General features: G+C 48.7%; 2 protein-coding genes and 3 non-coding genes across 5 annotated transcripts; all 5 read right to left on the bottom strand.

Annotated features, from left to right (window-relative positions):
* Positions 1-377: 377 nt before the first annotated feature.
* On the bottom strand, positions 378-4384 carry PPIE (peptidylprolyl isomerase E). The gene is made up of 10 exons (XM_026043379.1): positions 4339-4384; positions 4144-4242; positions 3522-3565; positions 3046-3072; positions 2201-2282; positions 2012-2112; positions 1518-1641; positions 1260-1445; positions 829-971; positions 378-743 (listed from the first exon to the last, which is right to left on the bottom strand). The coding sequence occupies exons 1-10, from the start codon at positions 4367-4369 to the stop codon at positions 675-677; spliced, it is 906 nt and encodes a 301-aa protein (XP_025899164.1). The 5' UTR covers positions 4370-4384; the 3' UTR covers positions 378-674.
* Positions 4385-4891: 507 nt separating this feature from the next.
* On the bottom strand, positions 4892-17140 carry PABPC4 (poly(A) binding protein cytoplasmic 4). Its single transcript, XM_026043380.1, has 15 exons — positions 16891-17140; positions 11882-12075; positions 11489-11604; positions 10862-11001; positions 10544-10638; positions 9835-9972; positions 9212-9307; positions 8423-8695; positions 8066-8153; positions 7773-7892; positions 6986-7113; positions 6397-6490; positions 6149-6279; positions 5960-6059; positions 4892-5234 (listed from the first exon to the last, which is right to left on the bottom strand). Exons 1-14 carry the CDS (start codon positions 17081-17083, stop codon positions 5973-5975), a joined length of 1893 nt encoding a protein of 630 aa, XP_025899165.1. The 5' UTR covers positions 17084-17140; the 3' UTR covers positions 4892-5234; positions 5960-5972.
* LOC112950956 lies at positions 7506-7639 on the bottom strand. The gene has a single exon (XR_003250103.1). It is a non-coding gene; the product is annotated as a small nucleolar RNA SNORA55 (small nucleolar RNA).
* On the bottom strand, positions 8790-8921 carry LOC112950957. Its single transcript, XR_003250104.1, has one exon. It is a non-coding gene; the product is annotated as a small nucleolar RNA SNORA55 (small nucleolar RNA).
* On the bottom strand, positions 9450-9552 carry LOC112950958. The gene has a single exon (XR_003250105.1). It is a non-coding gene; the product is annotated as a small nucleolar RNA SNORA55 (small nucleolar RNA).
* Positions 17141-17437: the final 297 nt, after the last annotated feature.

Genomic DNA, 17437 nt, shown 5'->3' with positions numbered 1-17437 from the left:
CGGCCCTTCCCCAGCCTCCACACTCCGGGGTTCTTCCTTCCCTCTCCCAAAGAGCTTCTTCATTCCCGGCGCTGCTTTTCCAGCCCTTCTCCCTGCTAAATCGCGGCCGCCACGGCCTCCTGCCTCCCTCTGCTGATGGGAGCAAATATTACAGAGCCGGAGGCCCAAGGCTCCCCCACGGGAGCCTGGTGGTGATTCCAGGTAGAGGAAGATCATGGAATGAGACCCAGCTCTGCTCTCTGGGATTAGGAATGGGGTCTGGAATGAGACCAGCTCTCCGGGATTTGAGAAGGACAGATGCAAACGCAGCTCTCAGTAGTTTGAAGCGATGCTGGGAAACGACCCCACACAGCGGGAAGTCAAACGCAGAGCCCCGATATTTTTAAAACTAGTTTTATTTGCAGCAAGTAGAAAGTCTTTGCGACACCCACCAGAGCACTGGTCCTGCCCAGCCCGGAGCTGTCGCGGGTTCGGGCACAGCGTTTTCCGAGACGGTTTCCACTCTGCCCGCGACACAGGCGCCCGCCCTGTGGCCACGGGCAGCCCGGAGCCGAGCGGTGCCCCGGCCGTGACTGCATCTGGGCTGAACGAGCAGCTCAGGGGCCTCCCGATGCAGCCGGTTCTCCAGCCCCTCCAGGCCCGAGCAGGACGGCCGCCTGCTCCGGGCGCCGAGGTCACGGGCACTCCCCGCAGTCCGAGATGATCACCTTCTGCTTCGGCTTCCCCTCCTTGGTGCCCTGAGCCTTGAAGGAAAGAGGAAAAGGGGGCCAGGAGCTGCAGGCTCAGGGGCAGGGGGGAGGCGGGCAGCGCCCCGCCACCGGCTCCCACCTCGATCTCCCGCACCACGTCCATGCCGTCCGTCACCTCGCCGAACACCACGTGCTTCCCGTCGAGCCAATCCGTTTTGTCGCACGTGATAAAGAACTGGGAGCCGTTAGTGTTGGCGCCAGAGTTGGCCATGGACAGCAGTCCTGCGAGCACAAAGGCCGGGGTCATTCCCAGCAGCGGGGGGAAAAGCTCCAGCACCGAAGCCGTGAGCGACCCCTCCCCAAAATGCATCCTTGGGCCCTGCAAAATGCTGCCAGGTTCACGAGGATCTCTGCAAATTCAGCTCCATACAAGCTGGTGGGAACTGATTAGGCAGAGAGCAGCACTCCCAACCCTGAGAGATGGAAAGGGCATTAGAAATTACTGCTCTTTTTATTGTTTGTAGCAAGAGGAGCTCATCCGATGCTCCTGACTGTTGTACCTGGCCCTACCTGGCCCCGTGTGCTTCAGAATGAAGTTCTCGTCGTCAAACTTCTTCCCGTAGATGGATTTGCCTCCAGTGCCGTTGTGGTTGGTGAAGTCGCCAGCCTGACACATGAACTGGGGAATGATGCGGTGGAAGCTGCTCCCTTTGAAGCCAAAGCCTTTCTCGTGGGTGCAAAGGCAGCGGAAATTCTCTGTTGGGAGAGGGGGAGAGGTGAGAGCCGCGGCGCGAAACAGCGTCCCGGGGAAGGCGACGCTCTCCTCACCCACGGTCATGGGCACCACGTCAGAGCGCAGGAGGATCTGGAGCCGCCCGGCGGGTTTGTTGCCAATCTTGATGTCCATGTAAACCCGAGGGTTGGCTCGGGCTTTCTTAGCAGGAGGTTCACCCTGCGCAGGAAAAGGGAAAAATAACTTTTCCTGTGTTCTCCCTCCAGGAAGGCTCTCAGCCTTCAGCAGGGCCCAAAACTCCCCCAAGAAAGGGAGCAATGGCTTCAAAACTCCCCCAAGAAAGGGAGCAGTGACGGCCTAACACTGACAGGGCACAGAGCTGCAAATCCTTTGAGGTTCACCAAGTTTTTGGGAATGCTGCCGCTCTTGGCTTCAAGTTTCTGAGAGCTCACAACATACAGAGGGATCTGAAGTAACCACTCCTCCACCCCATGTGGACATTCAATGGGCATGGGGGGAGCAGCTCCAGCTACCGTTCCCTCCTCTGTGTAGAGCAGAGCCCCTCGTTTGGCTCATTTCCTTCCCCTACCTCCTGCGTTTCTGGTTTGGGGGCCGCTGCTGCCCCTTCCTCTGTGTTCTCTTCCAGAGTCTTCCCTGAAAACCTCTTCAGCCACTCGTCATCCGACCAGACTGCGAAAGCCAAAGGAAGGGTCAGGGCAGGGAACTAGGGTCCTGGGCTGGTCGCCGGGCTGCTCTCCTCTCCTGAGCACCAGCTCACCAGGCCTTGATGACCCTTCTTTAATCCGCATGGGTTTGGCCAAGTTCACACGGATCGTCCTGCCAAAGAGCTCAGATTCATTCTGCAGAGGAAAAGAAAAAGCAAAAAATAACGCCCATCAACAGGTAAAGAAATCGTTTTGCCTCCCCCGAAACCCTGCAGAGGTCAAAGAAATAGAGATTCCTTCCTCTCCCTTGTCCCGATTTTGGAGTGAGGGTCTCAAAGCAGCCCCCAGGCAGCAGCAAACCCGCCAGTAAAGCAGGGACATGGGTCGCGGCAGCGCTCGAGTCCTGCTCCTCGCACCCACCCCATCCTGCAGGCACCTTTAGGTGCCGTTCTTCTTGGCTGCCGTCATCTCCACAGAAGCCCAGAATGGTTGAGGTTGGAAGGGACCTCTAGGCATCATCCAGTGCAACCCCCTGCTCCAGCAGGGACACCCAGAGCACAGGGTGGCATCCAGGTGGGTCTTGAAGACCTCCAGGGAAGGAGACTCCACAGCAGCCTGTGTCAGGGCTCTGACACCCTCACAGTAAAGAAGTTTCTCCTCACATGGAGAAGAAACTGCCTGGGTTTCAACTTACACCCATTGCCCCTTGTCCCATCCCTGGCCACCACTGAGAAGAGCTTGGCCCCTTCCTCCCTACATTCCCCCTTCATGTCCTTATACACATGAACCAGATCCCCAGCTGGTCCCCAGCTGCCGCCGCGCTCCCCTTCCCGTGCTCGCGGGCACACGGAGGCGGGAGACAAGGGGAAACCATGTGCCCGGCTGCTGGCAGGAGGACAGCAACACCCCGTCCTCTGCGCTTGTCGCGACCGCGCGCGGGCGGGAGCAGCGACTGTACCATGTTGTCGATAGCTGCGGCGGCATCCTGCACAAAGAGGGAAAAAACAACGTTACTGCCACTTCTTCGCTTTCTTCTGACTGAGTTACCTCATTTCCTACACCACTATCTGGGAGAGAAGGAGAGAGATCTCCTCTAATGAAGCCCGGGATATGCCATGACTCCCCGTGCTCCAGCCCATCTGGGAAACCTGCCTGCAGCTGCTGAAGAAAACTGAGCTCTAGGGGAAGCTCAAGTGAAGCTCAAGTGAAGCTCAGCTTCTAGGGGAAGCTGTTTTGAAGTGGCTTCACTTCAGCCCAAAAGAAATCAGGGAAACTGGGCAGGAACGTGCCAAGAAAGTCAACTTGGTGTCTGCAACAGGTAACCTGCGCCTGCTTCAATTAACAAGGCTTCTGCTGCCTTCAACCAGAGCAGGAGCTGGTCCAAAATGCCAGAGGGGGAAGAAGAAATCCCCAGCGGATCTGCCCCTTTCTCACCTCTGCAAGCTCGAACTCGATGAAGGCGAATCCTCGGTGCTTCTCTGCGGAGAGAAGGGGCAGTCACGGGCAGCGGGGACGGAGGGAGCCCGGCGGGGACGGGGGAGCCCAGGCGGAGAGCAGGGGAGCAGGGGGAGGCGGGCAGAGCCACCGGGAGGAAGGGATGAGCTCCGGGATGAGGAGAGAGGCGCCGGGAGGAAGGGATGAGCCCTGGGATGAGCAGAGATGCGCCGGGAGGAAGGGATGAGCCCCGGGACGAGGAGAGAGGCGCCGGGAAGAAGGGATGAGCCCTGGGATGAGCAGAGAGGCGCCGGGAGGAAGGGATGAGCCCCGGGACGAGGAGAGAGGCAACGGGAGGAAGGGATGAGCCCTGGGACAAGGAGAGAGGCAACGGGAGGAAGGGATGAGCCCTGGGATGCGGATAGGAGCCTGGGGAGCAGGTGGCCGGTGCAAAAGGGAAGCGCTGAGGCCTGGGGCGCGCGGGGAGCCCCCGAACCAGTGTGAGAGCCCTGGGGTGGCCAGCGGGCCCTGGGCTGTCACCAGGAGCCCCGGACCAGGCCGCGAGCCCCCGGGCCGGCCCGGCGGGGCGCCCCGTTCCCCCGCGGCGGGCACGGCCACGCACCGGTCTCGTAGTCGAGCGGGATCTGGATGTCGGTGATGTCGCCGAAGGGGATGAAGGCCGCGTGCAGCACCTTCTCGTCCACCTCCTCGGCCAGGCCGCCTGCGGGAGCCGCGTTACCGGGCGCCCCCCCCCGCGCTCCCGGGGCCGCCCCCCTCCGGTCCCGGTCCCCCCCCCGCCCCGGCTCCCGGCGCTCACCCACGTAGAGCACCCGCTTGGTGGCGGCCATGTTGCCTCCCGGCAGCCCCCGCGCGGCTCCGCCCCGGCGGCGCGCGCGGCCCCGCGCCGCCGCGGGGCCCACAGGCCTCTTAATATTAAATATTAATTAAATAGTAATTAAATGCTTTATTAAGCCGCCTCGTAGGGAATGAGCCGCTGTGGCAGGGCTGCTTTAGCCTCTAGAGAAGGCCCCAAGCGTTTACAAAGCATTGAGCGAGGTCACCCCCAACACAGTCACCTTGTGGAGTGTAAAACACCCAGGCTGTGAATAGCCACACATTAACAAACATATACTGAGAACAAGACAGAATTTACTCTCCTCCAGCCACGATAAATTGGCCCCAAAAAGGCTGCTGCTCCACTGGCTGCTTCTGTGTGAGCCAGTGCTTTAGTGCCCTCAACCTGGCACAAAGTTAATGAGCATTAAAACTCACTTTCCTCTCCCCTTAAACACCAATTACTCACCCCTTTATTTGGGGAATTAAGGACCTGTTGCTTACTCTAAAATTGAGGGGGAAAAAGACAAGAGGAGTGAAAGTTTTGATTTCTTTATTGATAAATGCTTTCCAGACTTCCCAAGCTGGATTGTTCAGTTAAAACCAAAATCACAAAAACCTTTCAATCAGAAATCCTTGGTGTCCTGCTTAGAAAAGACAAAGGTCCTGTCCACAGAGAAGCTTTGCAAACTTAATTCTGGTTTTGCAAATCTAACGCTTCGTAGAGTTGGCTTTTTAAATAGTATTTTAAAGATTTACAAAAAAAATGCAGTTTAATTATGTGATATGATGCATGGCACTGAAATCTGCAGGACAGTGAAGAATCTTTAAATATCTCGAGCTGATGTCTATGAAGGGGTTATTTGGCTTCTTTGCATCCTGTAAGAAAAGACAATGACCAGTTACCTGCACACACCAGTTTCCCAGCAGGCTAGTGAATTATCCAGCATTATGAACCATTAAGGACTCCAGTAAAGCTTGAAAGGAACAGAAATTGTTTTCTAATTCTAGACAGCATCCATTGCTAATTTGATAAGATATTCAGATTGTTTAGTGAAGAAGCCAATTGCTGGAACAACTCAGAAAAAAACCCCAAAATTTCAAAGAATTAAAAGCCTTAAAAGTCAAATGAGAAGCAGCAGTAGACAGACACAGACATTCCTGACATGGGTCCTTTAATATATATATATAGAAGACAGATGATTCTCAGGATATGGAATTGATGCTAGCAACCTATTTTAGCAGTCTATCTAGTCCTGAAGTCACTGGATCATCTTGTGCATCTTTTGTCTTTATTTTCTGGATTAGGAGCTTCAGAAACCTCATCATACCTTATTATCCTTCCTTGATATGTCAGCTACTAGGAGCATTTCAGGAACCCATGCAACACCTTTTTGATGCCTAAACATAATGAGATCTTTAAAGTGCACTTCCACAGCTTCTATTTTAAATGATTCTTGTCTGGAAAAAAATTCAGTCTTTCAAGGAGTAGATTAAAAACAGTGCAGATGTAAGATTGTAAGAAGTGATGTGTAGATTACAAATAATGCTTTATTTAACCTGATTTGGGAAATTTAATGGAAGCTGGGAACTGGGACACTCACCAGTCTTCCTGGTTTAAGAGGTAGCAGCAACTACGCCCACCTTCTGGGCAGCTTCTTTCTTGGCTTGATGAGCCTGCAACACTGCAACGGCCTCCTCCACCTTGGGTGGACAAGCGATGCAAGGGAGAACTGTTATCATGACCAACGTGTCCCAATCCATGTGCCCTCTGAAGGAACAGGGCAATTTACCTTTGACCGAAGGGATTCGGGAGACTCTAACATGTGCAGCAGCTCCGAGTTGTCAATCTCTAGCAGCATTCCTGTGATCTTCCCTGCAAGGCTGGGGTGCATAGCTTGAATCAGAGGGAACAAACGTTCCCCTAGAACAAGAACAAAAAAGCCAGCTCAGACAGGCCCGTTTCAATCAAATGTTCTCCAAAGGCTGAGAGGATCATCCCAGCTCAGATGTGGTCTGTAAAAACAGGAGTTCCACTTACCCAGCATCTGTTTTTGCTCCTGGGGAGGGGCAGCAGCCAGCATGGAGGCCGTTAGTGGTTCCTGTCCCTGCACATGTACTGCAGGCTGAGGTGCCTACAGGAGGGCAAATGGGAGGATTCAGGCAAACACGCCCCACATCCTGCTCTCACAAACTAGAACATGTCACAGAGCCACAAAGTCTGAAAAATATCCTGGATTATAAAAACTGGACCTTCCACCAAGACAGGTGTCATGATGGAGAAAACCACTCACGCCTGCTTTTTGGAGAGTGCAGTGGTGTCTGGAGAGGCAAGCAGCAAAATTCTCACCATCAGTGAAGGCACAAAGAAAAGTTAGCAAAAGTGTGAGACTAGACCACCAAGAACAACCTTACAGCAAATTATGGATCAAAAAGGGCTTAGAATAAGACATATAAATCAAATAAGTTGCCTCCAGCAGAGATATGTGAGGAAAAGTGCTGTTTTTCAAATTAGTTTCTCTGCCTGGGTTATAAAAGAAAGTAGCTTGGAGTTTCCGTGAAAGCACTTTGTGTAAAACCTGTTGGGCTGCAGTTACCTGCCCAGAGCTCGCAGAGCAGAGCGCTGTTACCTGCAAAGGCTGAACGGCTGGGTGGGGGCTGCGGACACTGGAGGCGTATTTATAAGGAGGAACTGCTCGGGGAGCGGGGGCAGCCACTGGTGGACGAGGAGCTAAATTCTGTGCTGCAGAGGCAACGCCTGGAAAGGAAGAGTAGGCCACAGTTTCACCCCCACAAGCACGTGCACGTTACAAGCAAATTTGGGATTTTTTTTTGCAAGCAAAACTTTTTGCAAGATCTTTTTGCAAAGATTTTTTTGCAAAAAGATGCAAAGATTTTTTGCAAGCAAACTTGGGTTGCAAGCGAATCGGGATGTCTGGCATTAACTACACACTGCAAAGTAATACTGGTTAAGAAAATGTTCTCCATCAACCTATTAGTCTCTTAAAAAAATACCCTCTCCTAATGCTAAGTTATTGATTCTACACCTGCTTTTAAGACATTTTCTACTTATTCCCCAGAAAAAAAAAAGTGAATTTGGATGCTTTACTCTGAAAGCTTCCCCCCAAAATCAGTCATTTTCTGAGCGGTAAATGTTGCAGAGCTGTAGAGATGAGTTCCAGGTGAAAGAAAAGAAACCCGTCTGGATTTCCACTGCATTGCTGTAGCACCAACTGTCCCCAAAACCTGCACTGCACAGCAAGGAATAGGAAAGATTCAGGTGCTGTCACTGCCCTTGCTCAAAGGAACCTTCTCTTACCCACATTTAACAGCCATCTGCTCTGTACAGTAGCCAGCTCTTAATAGCAGCCTCCTTCCCTGCAAGGGAGGGAAGGAGCCTGGGAGCAGAGTCCTTACCAACTCGCTGCGCAGCGGCAGGGAGGCCCCGGGAGGCGGGAGCGTTCCCAGCCGGAGCCAGATGCCGCAGGGCCGGCCGCGGTCCGGACTGGCGCATGGCATTCGGCATTCCCTGGAAGCCTAATGGGAGAGAAGAGGCAAAATCCTCAAAAAGGAGCCAACTGGCGACAAGGACAGGCGGCTACCAGCGGCATGTCAGGGCTGTCCATGAAGAGGGAGCATTCCAGCTGTGGCTGCTGGAAAACCCAGCCAAAAGGGCCGTGCGAGCAGAGCGCTGCCTCTGGCCAGCTCACCTTGAGGTCTTCCTCCTTGCTGCCAGCGTGGGTTAGGTCTCATCTGCGTCATTTGGTTGGGTGCATAGTAAGTGGGTCTGCTCTGAGCCTGAGGAGAGCAGAGACAAGCGCCTAGGTGAGTAACAAACCTCATTTCCAACACGTTTTGGCAGCTGCTCCCAGGGCTCACTTGATTCACCTAGGAGCAGGCTGCTCAGAAGCCACAGAATTAGCTGCATCAACTCTGCACCTCTCATTGGGAGCTGCTTGCTCAGCGCTAGGCACAGAACAGGCTCAACGGGCTTACTGCAGTCAAACCATCCAAGGTGCAAGGCAGATTAGAGCATCCAGAAAACCACCTAACTGAGCTCTGCTTACCTGGGGCACAGCAGGCATGAAATATCCCCCAGCAGCAGGCTGAAACTGGTTAATGATGGTGTTGGCAGGCAGGGCTCTCATGCCAGCAATGCGTTGCATGTACTGGTTAGTCAGATGAGCCTTTCGCTCCTCTTTCCTTTGTGCAAGCGCAACGTACAGCGGCTTCGAGCCCACGATTCGCCCATTCATCTCTGTCACGGCTTTTGTGGCTTCCTCTGGGGAGGAGAAGCAGACAAAGCCAAATCCTTTGCTCCGTCCATCTTCCAGCATCACCTGCAGTAAACATCAATTGCTAATGAAGCACTATAAGAACTTAGTCCGTGTTTTTTCTCCACCAAGACTCTCCAAAAATCAGATTGTGTAGGAGAACTGTTGCAGAGTTGTAGGGACAAGTATTCAGAGAAAGCAAACACACCTGTCTGGATTTGCTCTGCTTTTCTGTAAGCACCACATGTCCCCAGGCCTGCACTAGCAGCAAGGAATGGGAAAGATCAGGTGCAGCCCTTTAATGCACATAGGGGAACACAGGCAAGCGCCATTTCATGCTCGACTCATCTAAGCATGTTGGCCATTTCCTGCCTCCTCTTTTGGTGAGGCTTTGGTGAGGCTTTGGGGACAGTTATTAGTAAAATCCTACCTTGATCTGCTGAAAGCTACGTATTTACTAGTCCAGATATTCTCAGAAGTCGAATAATCAAGGGAATAAAAGAGCTGCCCTTGAATCCTTTGCCAGATAACAGTTTCTCCTCGACATTTTAAAATCCAAATATCCCCAAAGCCCCCGAATACCTTAGCACTTGTTATTGACCCAAACGGTGAGAATTCCTTCCTCAGTTTTTCATCATCTATAGTGTCATCTAGGTTTTTAATGTATAGGTTAACTCCCTAGAATGGAAAGAACGGTAGAGACATGCGTATCAACAAGGAGAAATCTTGAGTACATTGACTGTTAATACATCTCCCAAGCCTGCTAAGAACTGTCAGTTTAGCATAACTTCCTTTTTGTACCCCCAAAACTCAAGACAATAGATGTTGCAAAGGTGTAGAGACAAGTCCCACTGTGATGGAAGGGAGCCCGCCTGGATTTCCTCTGCTTTCCTAGCAGCAAGGAATGGGAAAGATTCAGATGCAATCTCTAGTGCAACACAGGTTGTGCTGTTTCTCTCCATCCTTCCAGGTATCCTCCGTGAACACAAAGGAACCTGCATCACAAAAGTTCTCATGTGCCCCAAACATCTTATCTCATCCTCTAGACTACGCTCTGATGTTCCCTTTGCCTCCAAATCCAGCTTAAAAGCAACCCCATCGTCAACTTGTAGGATGAAAATCCCACAGGATGAGTAGCTTTCTTTGTGAAACTCTCCAAAGTCTGACAGCACCAATACTTAAATTCAGAAGAGGAACAGACTTACCTGGTACCGGCTGAGTCTCTCTTGCTTTAGCTGCTCAAACTTCCTCTTCAGTTCTGCCTGGCGCTCTACTTTCTTCTGTGCTCGGCCTACAAATACCATTTTCCCATTGACATCCTTTCCATTCATTTCTTCCACTGCCTGGGTGAAAGTTTCAAAAATAAATTTGTTAGCTTTTAAAAACAAGGCAGTAGCTGATCCAGTTAAGAGCACATCCCTGTCTGCTAACCAATAAGCCAAGGCTGCCACATGATCTTTGTGTCACTCTTGCATAACCTGAGTTTGTCTTTAGCCTGTGTTACCAGGAGAGACTATGCTGACAACCTCACTGTAAGTGCTTGCCTAACAGCAGCAATTTAGAAATTCCCCAGCCTTTCTTAGTTAGCGCCAAATTTTGGCCATATTATTGGGAAAAGAACATTTCTAAGCTGCTCTCTTATTCCAGATATCTTCCTTCCACCAAAGCTCCCAACTATAGTGTCTTTTCAGCAATTATATTCTTTATTATGCTACTGTATTCTGTATGGATCTGATAATCTGGAGAAATGGCAAGGAAGTGAAGTGCAAAAGGTTTTCAGCCTCAAAACCTAGATGAGGTTAGGTCTCAGGTAGAGTTTTATCTCATTTCAGTAAGAAGTAAAAGGCTCCTAGGGTAACCCAGGTAAGCGTTTCTTCTCCAAGGATAACCAAGCCACATAAGAGTTTTTCCTACCTTGTTGGCATCCTCATGCTTTTCAAAGCTCACAAAGCCAAAGCCTTTGGATTTTCCAGTGGTGTCCGTCATCACTTTAACACTCAGAGTTTTACCTGTTGCAAAGGGAGAGGGTTAGTAAAACAAAATACAAAATTATTTCACGGCTATTCAACTCCATATAACAGCTCAAGCCTCCTCTCTCAGGAGCCACATCTCAATACTTCCTATTGGTCCTCAGAATGAGCCAAGTGAAGGTAATATAGATGGTAGCAACACTGTCAGATTAATATGAGTTATGAAATTTATAGCTGCATTAGAAAGTGTTTCTGTATTTACCATATTTGCTGAAGAGCTCCTTTAGTCTCTCATCATCCATGTCATCCCCGAAGTTTTTAATATAAACATTGGTGAATTCCTTTGCTTTGGCTCCTAACTCAGCCTCCCGCTCTTTCCGGGATTTAAATCTCCCAACAAATCTAAGGGGGATAAAAAGGGGAAAAAAAACCACATAAGCAGGTTGTTTTCAATATGGGAAACAAAAGTATGTGTGATTTTCAGTGAAGTTAAAAAAAATAGTGTGTAGTAGGAAGTAGGAAAGGGGAGAGTGAGAGGAAAATAGAAGGACAAAAAGGCCACAGATCAATCAGAAAAATCAGCTGGTCTGTGACAGAGAAGAAGCCAAGGATGCCCACCCAGCTCTGCAGTGGAGGGAGAAGTGGCTGCAGAACCACCCCCCATCCCGCTAGGAAAGGCAGCGGATCGAGGCTTGGCTAGGGCCACCCAACAGCCCTGGAACGGAGAAAGAGCAGGCCGTGGCTTGGGCAGGGTCACTCACCAGCCCTGGAGTGGAGAGGTGGCAGCCCAAGGCTCGGGCCAGGAGAACCAGTGCCTTGTGTGTCCCTGTTAATACCGAGAGGCCTCAGGGTTCATGCGATCGCTGCTGCTGCTGGCTGTGACACTCACACTTTGCGGTCGTTGAGCAGCATGCCGTTCATCTTCTCGATGGCTCTGTCGGCAGCATCCTGGGTCTCAAAGTGCACGAATGCGTAGCCCTTAGAGCCATTCTCGTCACACACCACCTGCACACGGGGAAGGGAAGAGTCAGCTCACGGGACACGCGCCTCCGCCTTCCCCGTGCTGGCGCCCAACGCCAACGTGGGGAGGACATCGCAGCCAAGGTCAAAGACACTCACTCTTTCCAACTAGCACATCTGGATCCTCGAAACTGACCATCTCAGTGATCCTCAGCCTTTTGGTCACTTCTGTCTTTTTAGAAATTCCATCCCTCCCTCTGTGTTCAGCATACCTGGCCTTTTCACCAATGTAATAGAACTGGACAAAGCAACCACCGCTCACCTTGCAGGACAAAATATTCCCAAACGCCGAAAATGTGTCATAAAGGGCCTTGTTATCAATGGATTTGTCCAGGTTCTTAATGAAGACATTCCCAACGCCCGACTTCCTCAAGGAGGGATCCCTCTGAGACCACATGATGCGAATGGGTTTTCCTTTGATCACGTCAAAATTCATGGTATCTAGAGCACGCTCAGCTGCAAGGAAAAGTCAAGAAGAACAGGCTGCAGTGGTTTGTTAAAAAAATAACTTCTCTTACTGGATTTCTCTGGATTATACTCAGCTCATGGAGACAGCTGGAACAACACGGCTACCTTCTCCGAGGTTTGGTTTCAAACTTGATGTTTTCAGGAAGGTCTTTGCAGCAAGGTCATGAGACATGTTTAAATAAGGACACGATAGGTTGAAAAGAGAAGTGGATATGATAGGAATGCACTAGCGGTCAGAAATGAATGTCAAAATGCCTGGGTTTTATAAACCAGTCATATTCCTAATCATCACAAAAGGAAACTGCCATATGCCTCAGAAAGAAGGGGAAAAGAGGAAAGTAACAAAAATAACCGTTTGACCTGATTGTTTTTCACAAAGTTTGCATTTAATAGTAGGCATTTCTAATGAGAAAAGAAAAAAGGAGCATCCCCTATCAGTTCAGTGCCAGGAAAAACGTGTGTGAACCCAAGGCTGGCTAGAAAGAAGACATAAGAGTCCCTGCAATTCATGGGGGCAAAAAGTTATTCCTATATTTGGCCTAAAGATAGCAAAAAGAGTGAATAAAACCTTGGAAAATGACCATAAGTGTAAACAGGTAAATGGGGAAGCATGTTTTATCTGAATTTCAGGCCCCCCCAGTAATGCCATTCTAACCTACTGCATGATTCTATTTCTGCTGCCTGCTGCCATATTAAAAGGATCATTACGTACACGCGTTAGGATCCTGTTCATAAAATTCAGATGCCTGGGACACTTCTGTGCCAGCAAACGCTCCCAGCATGGAGGGAGCAGAGAAAGAAGAGACCATTAATTCCCAGCAAGAGACAGGAAAAGAGAGGGATAAGAATATATATTTATATAAATAAAGGAATATTAACATGTCAGGAAACTTCCCGATTTTTACAGCTCAGTTCTTCTAATAATGTCACCAAAAGATACTTGCTGATTAGCTTTCAGAAGCATTAAATTTAAGGGAAATATCTTCTTCTTTGCCATCACAACTATAGTGAAATGCAGCATTTCACAGAACTATCTGCAGAAGCTCAAAAGGGATGCCACCTACAAAAAAGTCTCCTGTACTCCCTGCTTTAAATTAGGCAGAAGTATTGCATAGAAAAATATTCCCTAAAAAAAAAGCAGGTGCTTTTAAAACAAGACTTTTAATTGTTGCTTTTGAAATTGGATTAGTGCTATCAGTCTTCCTCAGTGCTTCATGCACCCTCAGCTGGGAAACAAGTTCTACTAGACTCCGTTCCTGGAGTAGTCAGGTTTGAAAAAAAAAAAAAAAAAAAAAAAAAAAAAAAATAAAAAAACAGAAGAAATAATTTAAGGAGGCAAAATAGCCCTGCTAGAACTCTACTGCTTAGTCGAAGGTGCTAAACTCAACTAACTGCCTTACCAAAATAACTCCTCACGGGCTCTTCTGAACCAAGACAACTCCACGGAGTTTTCAGCAGTCCATTCCTAGTAGGCACTTTAGAAGGCAACCGAGCCCAGCTTGTCAAATTTGGCCATGTTTATTTATAGCAGGAAAGGTCCTCCAGAAGCATGTGCTGGCAGGGACACTAACGAAGCGTATATACCATTTGTAGCAGAAACAGGGCTCCTGCTGAAAGCTGACGAGCCGATGAAGCGGTGGCAGGCAGGCAGAGAATCCTGAAACTCCTTAGCAATTAGGATATATGCTAATTATGAACTTATCGCCAGCTCTTTCAGGCTTTCAGCATTATTACCTGCTGCAATAGCTTGCTTGCATTGTATATTTTTTTATATGCTGCTTGAAATTCACTCGAGCACTTCTTGTGAGCAGGGAAATAAGAAAGCTCTAGAGAAATTCCACAGTTCAAGGAAACCTGCCATTCCCACAGGTCGAAGTGCAACCACATCCCATTAGTACCTGGGAAGAGCTGTAAAGGATCAGCAGGGGTGATGAGAACGACTCAGACTAAAGACATTCGACTCATTTCCTTAATCTGAGCAATCACCTTCTCATTTTCTTCTATTTAAGCCACAAAGTTCAGCCATTTCAGTTCCTGCATCTATTTCTCTCCCACTGGTTCCTGTCATCCTTCCAGCAGATCCAACTGCAACTCATATATAACAGTACACACACAACCCCTTCCCTCTCATTCTTCTTCCACAGCCTTTTGGATAGGAGAAAAAAAAAAATGAAGTTTGCTTTAGGCCTCTAAAAATTAGCCCTCTTTTAGCCTAAAATCTTCAATTTTACAATCTTCACACCAAGATTCACCCATTAGAAACGTCTTAATTTGCAAAGACAGCTGCCCTAAAAGCATCTAGGCTTCCTGCCCAGCACACATGAACCTGTTGCTCACAGAACAGCTTAAGCACAAAAACTCTTCAGCTCCACTTCTTTGAATCACTTTATAACTATAAATTAGATGATGTAAACAAGCTAATGTGTAACTAACGACCCTTCCCTTTTAACTTCATACCTGTATTTACCTTCAGTTTTAAGGAAGATAAGTGGAAAAGTTTGTCTGTGTTTCTGCACACCTTTATTTCTCGGAGGCACCTATCTAATCCCAGCTCTGGTTTCCTTCTCGGCTTGGGAACGTGCTGTTTTCTGTGCATTTCCAAACTATCTTATCTTCATAGCCATATTAAAGTTTCCCTGTTTCATTACCGGAGCTGTCATTCTCATGCCTGTCATGTTATGAAACCCAGAAATGCAATTAAATTGCATGAGAAACATGAAAAAGGGAATTCAGCTTTTCTTTTAAAAAAAGTCTTTTCTCTTTCCCCCTACCTTACAGTCCAAAGGATAAACAGTAAAGACCACAGCTAAGCCTACACAGCCCAAACTTGGAAGCCTTTCCTTAATCTATATACTACACTAAAGACCTGCAATGGAAGGCAGCAGAGCTAATTTCTATGAAAAATAACCTCTTTGCAGCAAGGAAATCCATACCCACGAAGTAGCCCCTTCCTGTGTCGAGCATCACTACATTATCTAGCAAAAAGGTAAAGAAAAGTCTAAGAGCTGAACTAGTTTCAACCCAGACATCCTGGGACCTTGAAATATGCTTAGGATATGACAGAAAGTCTCCTGGTCGTGTTTGGTCATGAGTTGGAACACTGAGTTGCTCTATGGTCTCACAGCTTGGTTTCTCTGGTTGTAAAGATATCCTATTTTTCCACTCAAAACAGGCAAGCTCTGGTTCTCCTCAGGTTTGTGAAGTACTTACATCTTTCCATTAGGGTGACAGCAAAATGCAAGCTATTAAACATCAGTTTCTTTAAAACTTGAAACCTAGTAACGCTATGTCTACAGGGACATCCCTGAAAAGAAACATTATGCTTAAAAAAGTAACTGCTCTTTACTTTTATGTACAATTTTGTAGCAGTTTAGCAACAATCTATAAACCAAAACTGTTCTCTATAAGAACAGTGCTAGAAAACACCCACCATCTTTTCCCAGAGCTTTGGTAAAATGAACCCCAAATGCATTTCTGATCCTGCATTCCTGGGAGAAAAGGCTACAGGTTCATTCCTTCTCCTTGAGGAGGTTTAAAATCATGCAAATGCATGGCTTGGCCTACAGAAAAAAGCACTTTGGAGAGGGCCATGAAATGATGCACTGGGGTGAAAGCCAGGTTTTTATCAGCCTGTCAAGGGAAAGGATCCCAAGTGCTCTATCAAATCCATCAGCATCCCAAGGAAAAGCATGGAGGCTACAACAGGCATGAAGTCACGGCCGGACTTCGTAAGATTATGTAGCACAGCCCAGGCCAGAGCTCATCCCCTGGGCTCTATAGGTTTGCAGAATGGCAGGTCTGCAATAATGTTTCTATATTCTACATTAGAAAGAAAAATGTATTGACTTGGTCAAAATTTATGTAACAACAAGACCATGATCTGTAGCCCCAAAAAAAAAACGTAAAGCAGAACAACCTATGAGAGGCTATAAGAGGGTTACTTGCAGCTGGATTCTGGGGTGTTCCCAACTGATTCTGGATTACAGGGAAAAAAAAATTTGGTTTTATTTATCCCTGCAAATACCTATACATCATATAAAGACACTGCTAAGCTACAGCACAGAGCAATAAACTTGCACCAGTCAACAAGCAAAGGCTCTGAAATCTAGGGTGGAAAATCCTGACCCACTTTCCTTCCCATAAGGATATGTTCCAGAATGACCTCTTCTGTTCCCATGTTTCATAAACTTCTGCTGCTCTGGAATGACTACTCAAGCAGAAGCCAAAGTAGAGTATTAGAAGAGAGTCTGGGCATGGATTTTGCATGCGAGAAACCTGATTTTACAGCCATTAAACATTATGCCTTCTTTCCCATTGTTGCAAGAATATCCCAAGATAGAAGACCCACCAGGCTGTTTGCAAAATTACTGTGATCTGCAGCCTATATCTCCATCTTAAATTATAGGGGTGGGTTATCAAAGATAGTTAATGGAATGTTTGATCAGAGCTGACTCCTGTGAAGCTTTCCTGTCAGGACTGATAGCATGGAGAACCACGTGGATGGCCTAAACCCACACAGGAACAAAATGGGGTAGGATGATTATTCCCTTGTTTGAATCAGAACAAAGTGTTCAAAGTTTTCAGTGAGAAAAAAAGACAATCCTGTCTGTGAAATATACTACTAAAGTGCCCATAAACTATTTTGGAGCAGCAAATGTTCTAGTTTTGCAACTGCAAGTGGTTCCTTACACTGTAACTGCAAAGGTACTTGGTAGGACACACAAACAGCAAAGAATGGGTTGGTAAGGGTGTAAAAAAAAAAGGAAAGAAAAAGCCATGGATGCAGCCGCAGGTCTCACTTACCGTCTGCAGGCTGCTGGAAGTTGACGTAGGCATAGCCCAGGGAGCGGCGGGTGATCATGTCCCTGCAGACGCGGATGGAGAGTACGGGCCCCGCGGGGCTGAACTTCTCGTAGAGCATCGCCTCGGTGACATCGGGGTGCAGGTCGCCCACGTAGAGCGATGCCATGGGGTAGCTGCCGCCCGCCGCGTTCATCTTGGGCCCGCCCCGCGGGCTGCGGGTCGCTTTGGGGGACGGGAGTTTCACACAGAGCTTTTGGGGGGGGGGGGTTAGATCAGGGGGAAGCGTAACCTGCTGCTGGAAAACTCCTTGGACACAAGGGAGGGACAGTGGTGACACTGGGGCCTGGGAATGAGAGACCTGGAAAAGGACAAAAGGCAAAGTTAGACTTTTCCCCCCAAAACCAGCGCTCGTAAGTCAAGCCAAACCCCAAAGCCACCCCGTGTCACTGGAGTGCTTCCCCCTTCGGCTCCGGGACAAGACCACGTCCCAGTCACCTTAAAAACATTTCCCTTACTTTGCCACCCCTTTTCACAATCTATCCCCGAC

The sequence above is a fragment of the Nothoprocta perdicaria genome, unplaced genomic scaffold (genome assembly GCF_003342845.1).
Source record: "Nothoprocta perdicaria isolate Ctin4 unplaced genomic scaffold, notPer1 scaffold_33, whole genome shotgun sequence".
Lineage (NCBI taxonomy): Eukaryota > Metazoa > Chordata > Aves > Tinamiformes > Tinamidae > Nothoprocta > Nothoprocta perdicaria.
This window is presented reverse-complemented; position numbering and strand designations above follow the sequence as displayed.

Excerpts from the sequence above, each read along its gene's own strand:
- PPIE (XM_026043379.1), bottom strand. The coding sequence starts at position 4,369 with ATGGCCGCCACCAAGCGGGTGCTCTACGTGG. Across the intron at positions 4,243-4,338 it reads CAAGCGGGTGCTCTACGTGG|GCGGCCTGGCCGAGGAGGTG; the intron begins GTGAGCGCCGGG and ends CGGCTCCCGCAG. Across the intron at positions 1,642-2,011 it reads CCAAACCAGAAACGCAGGAG|GGTGAACCTCCTGCTAAGAA; the intron begins GTAGGGGAAGGA and ends TTTCCTGCGCAG.
- PABPC4 (XM_026043380.1), bottom strand. The coding sequence starts at position 17,083 with ATGAACGCGGCGGGCGGCAGCTACCCCATGGCATCGCTCTACGTGGGC. Across the intron at positions 8,154-8,422 it reads TCATGCCTGCTGTGCCCCAG|GCTCAGAGCAGACCCACTTA; the intron begins GTAAGCAGAGCT and ends TGCTCTCCTCAG. Across the intron at positions 6,491-6,985 it reads CAGCCGTTCAGCCTTTGCAG|GCACCTCAGCCTGCAGTACA; the intron begins GTAACAGCGCTC and ends GCCCTCCTGTAG.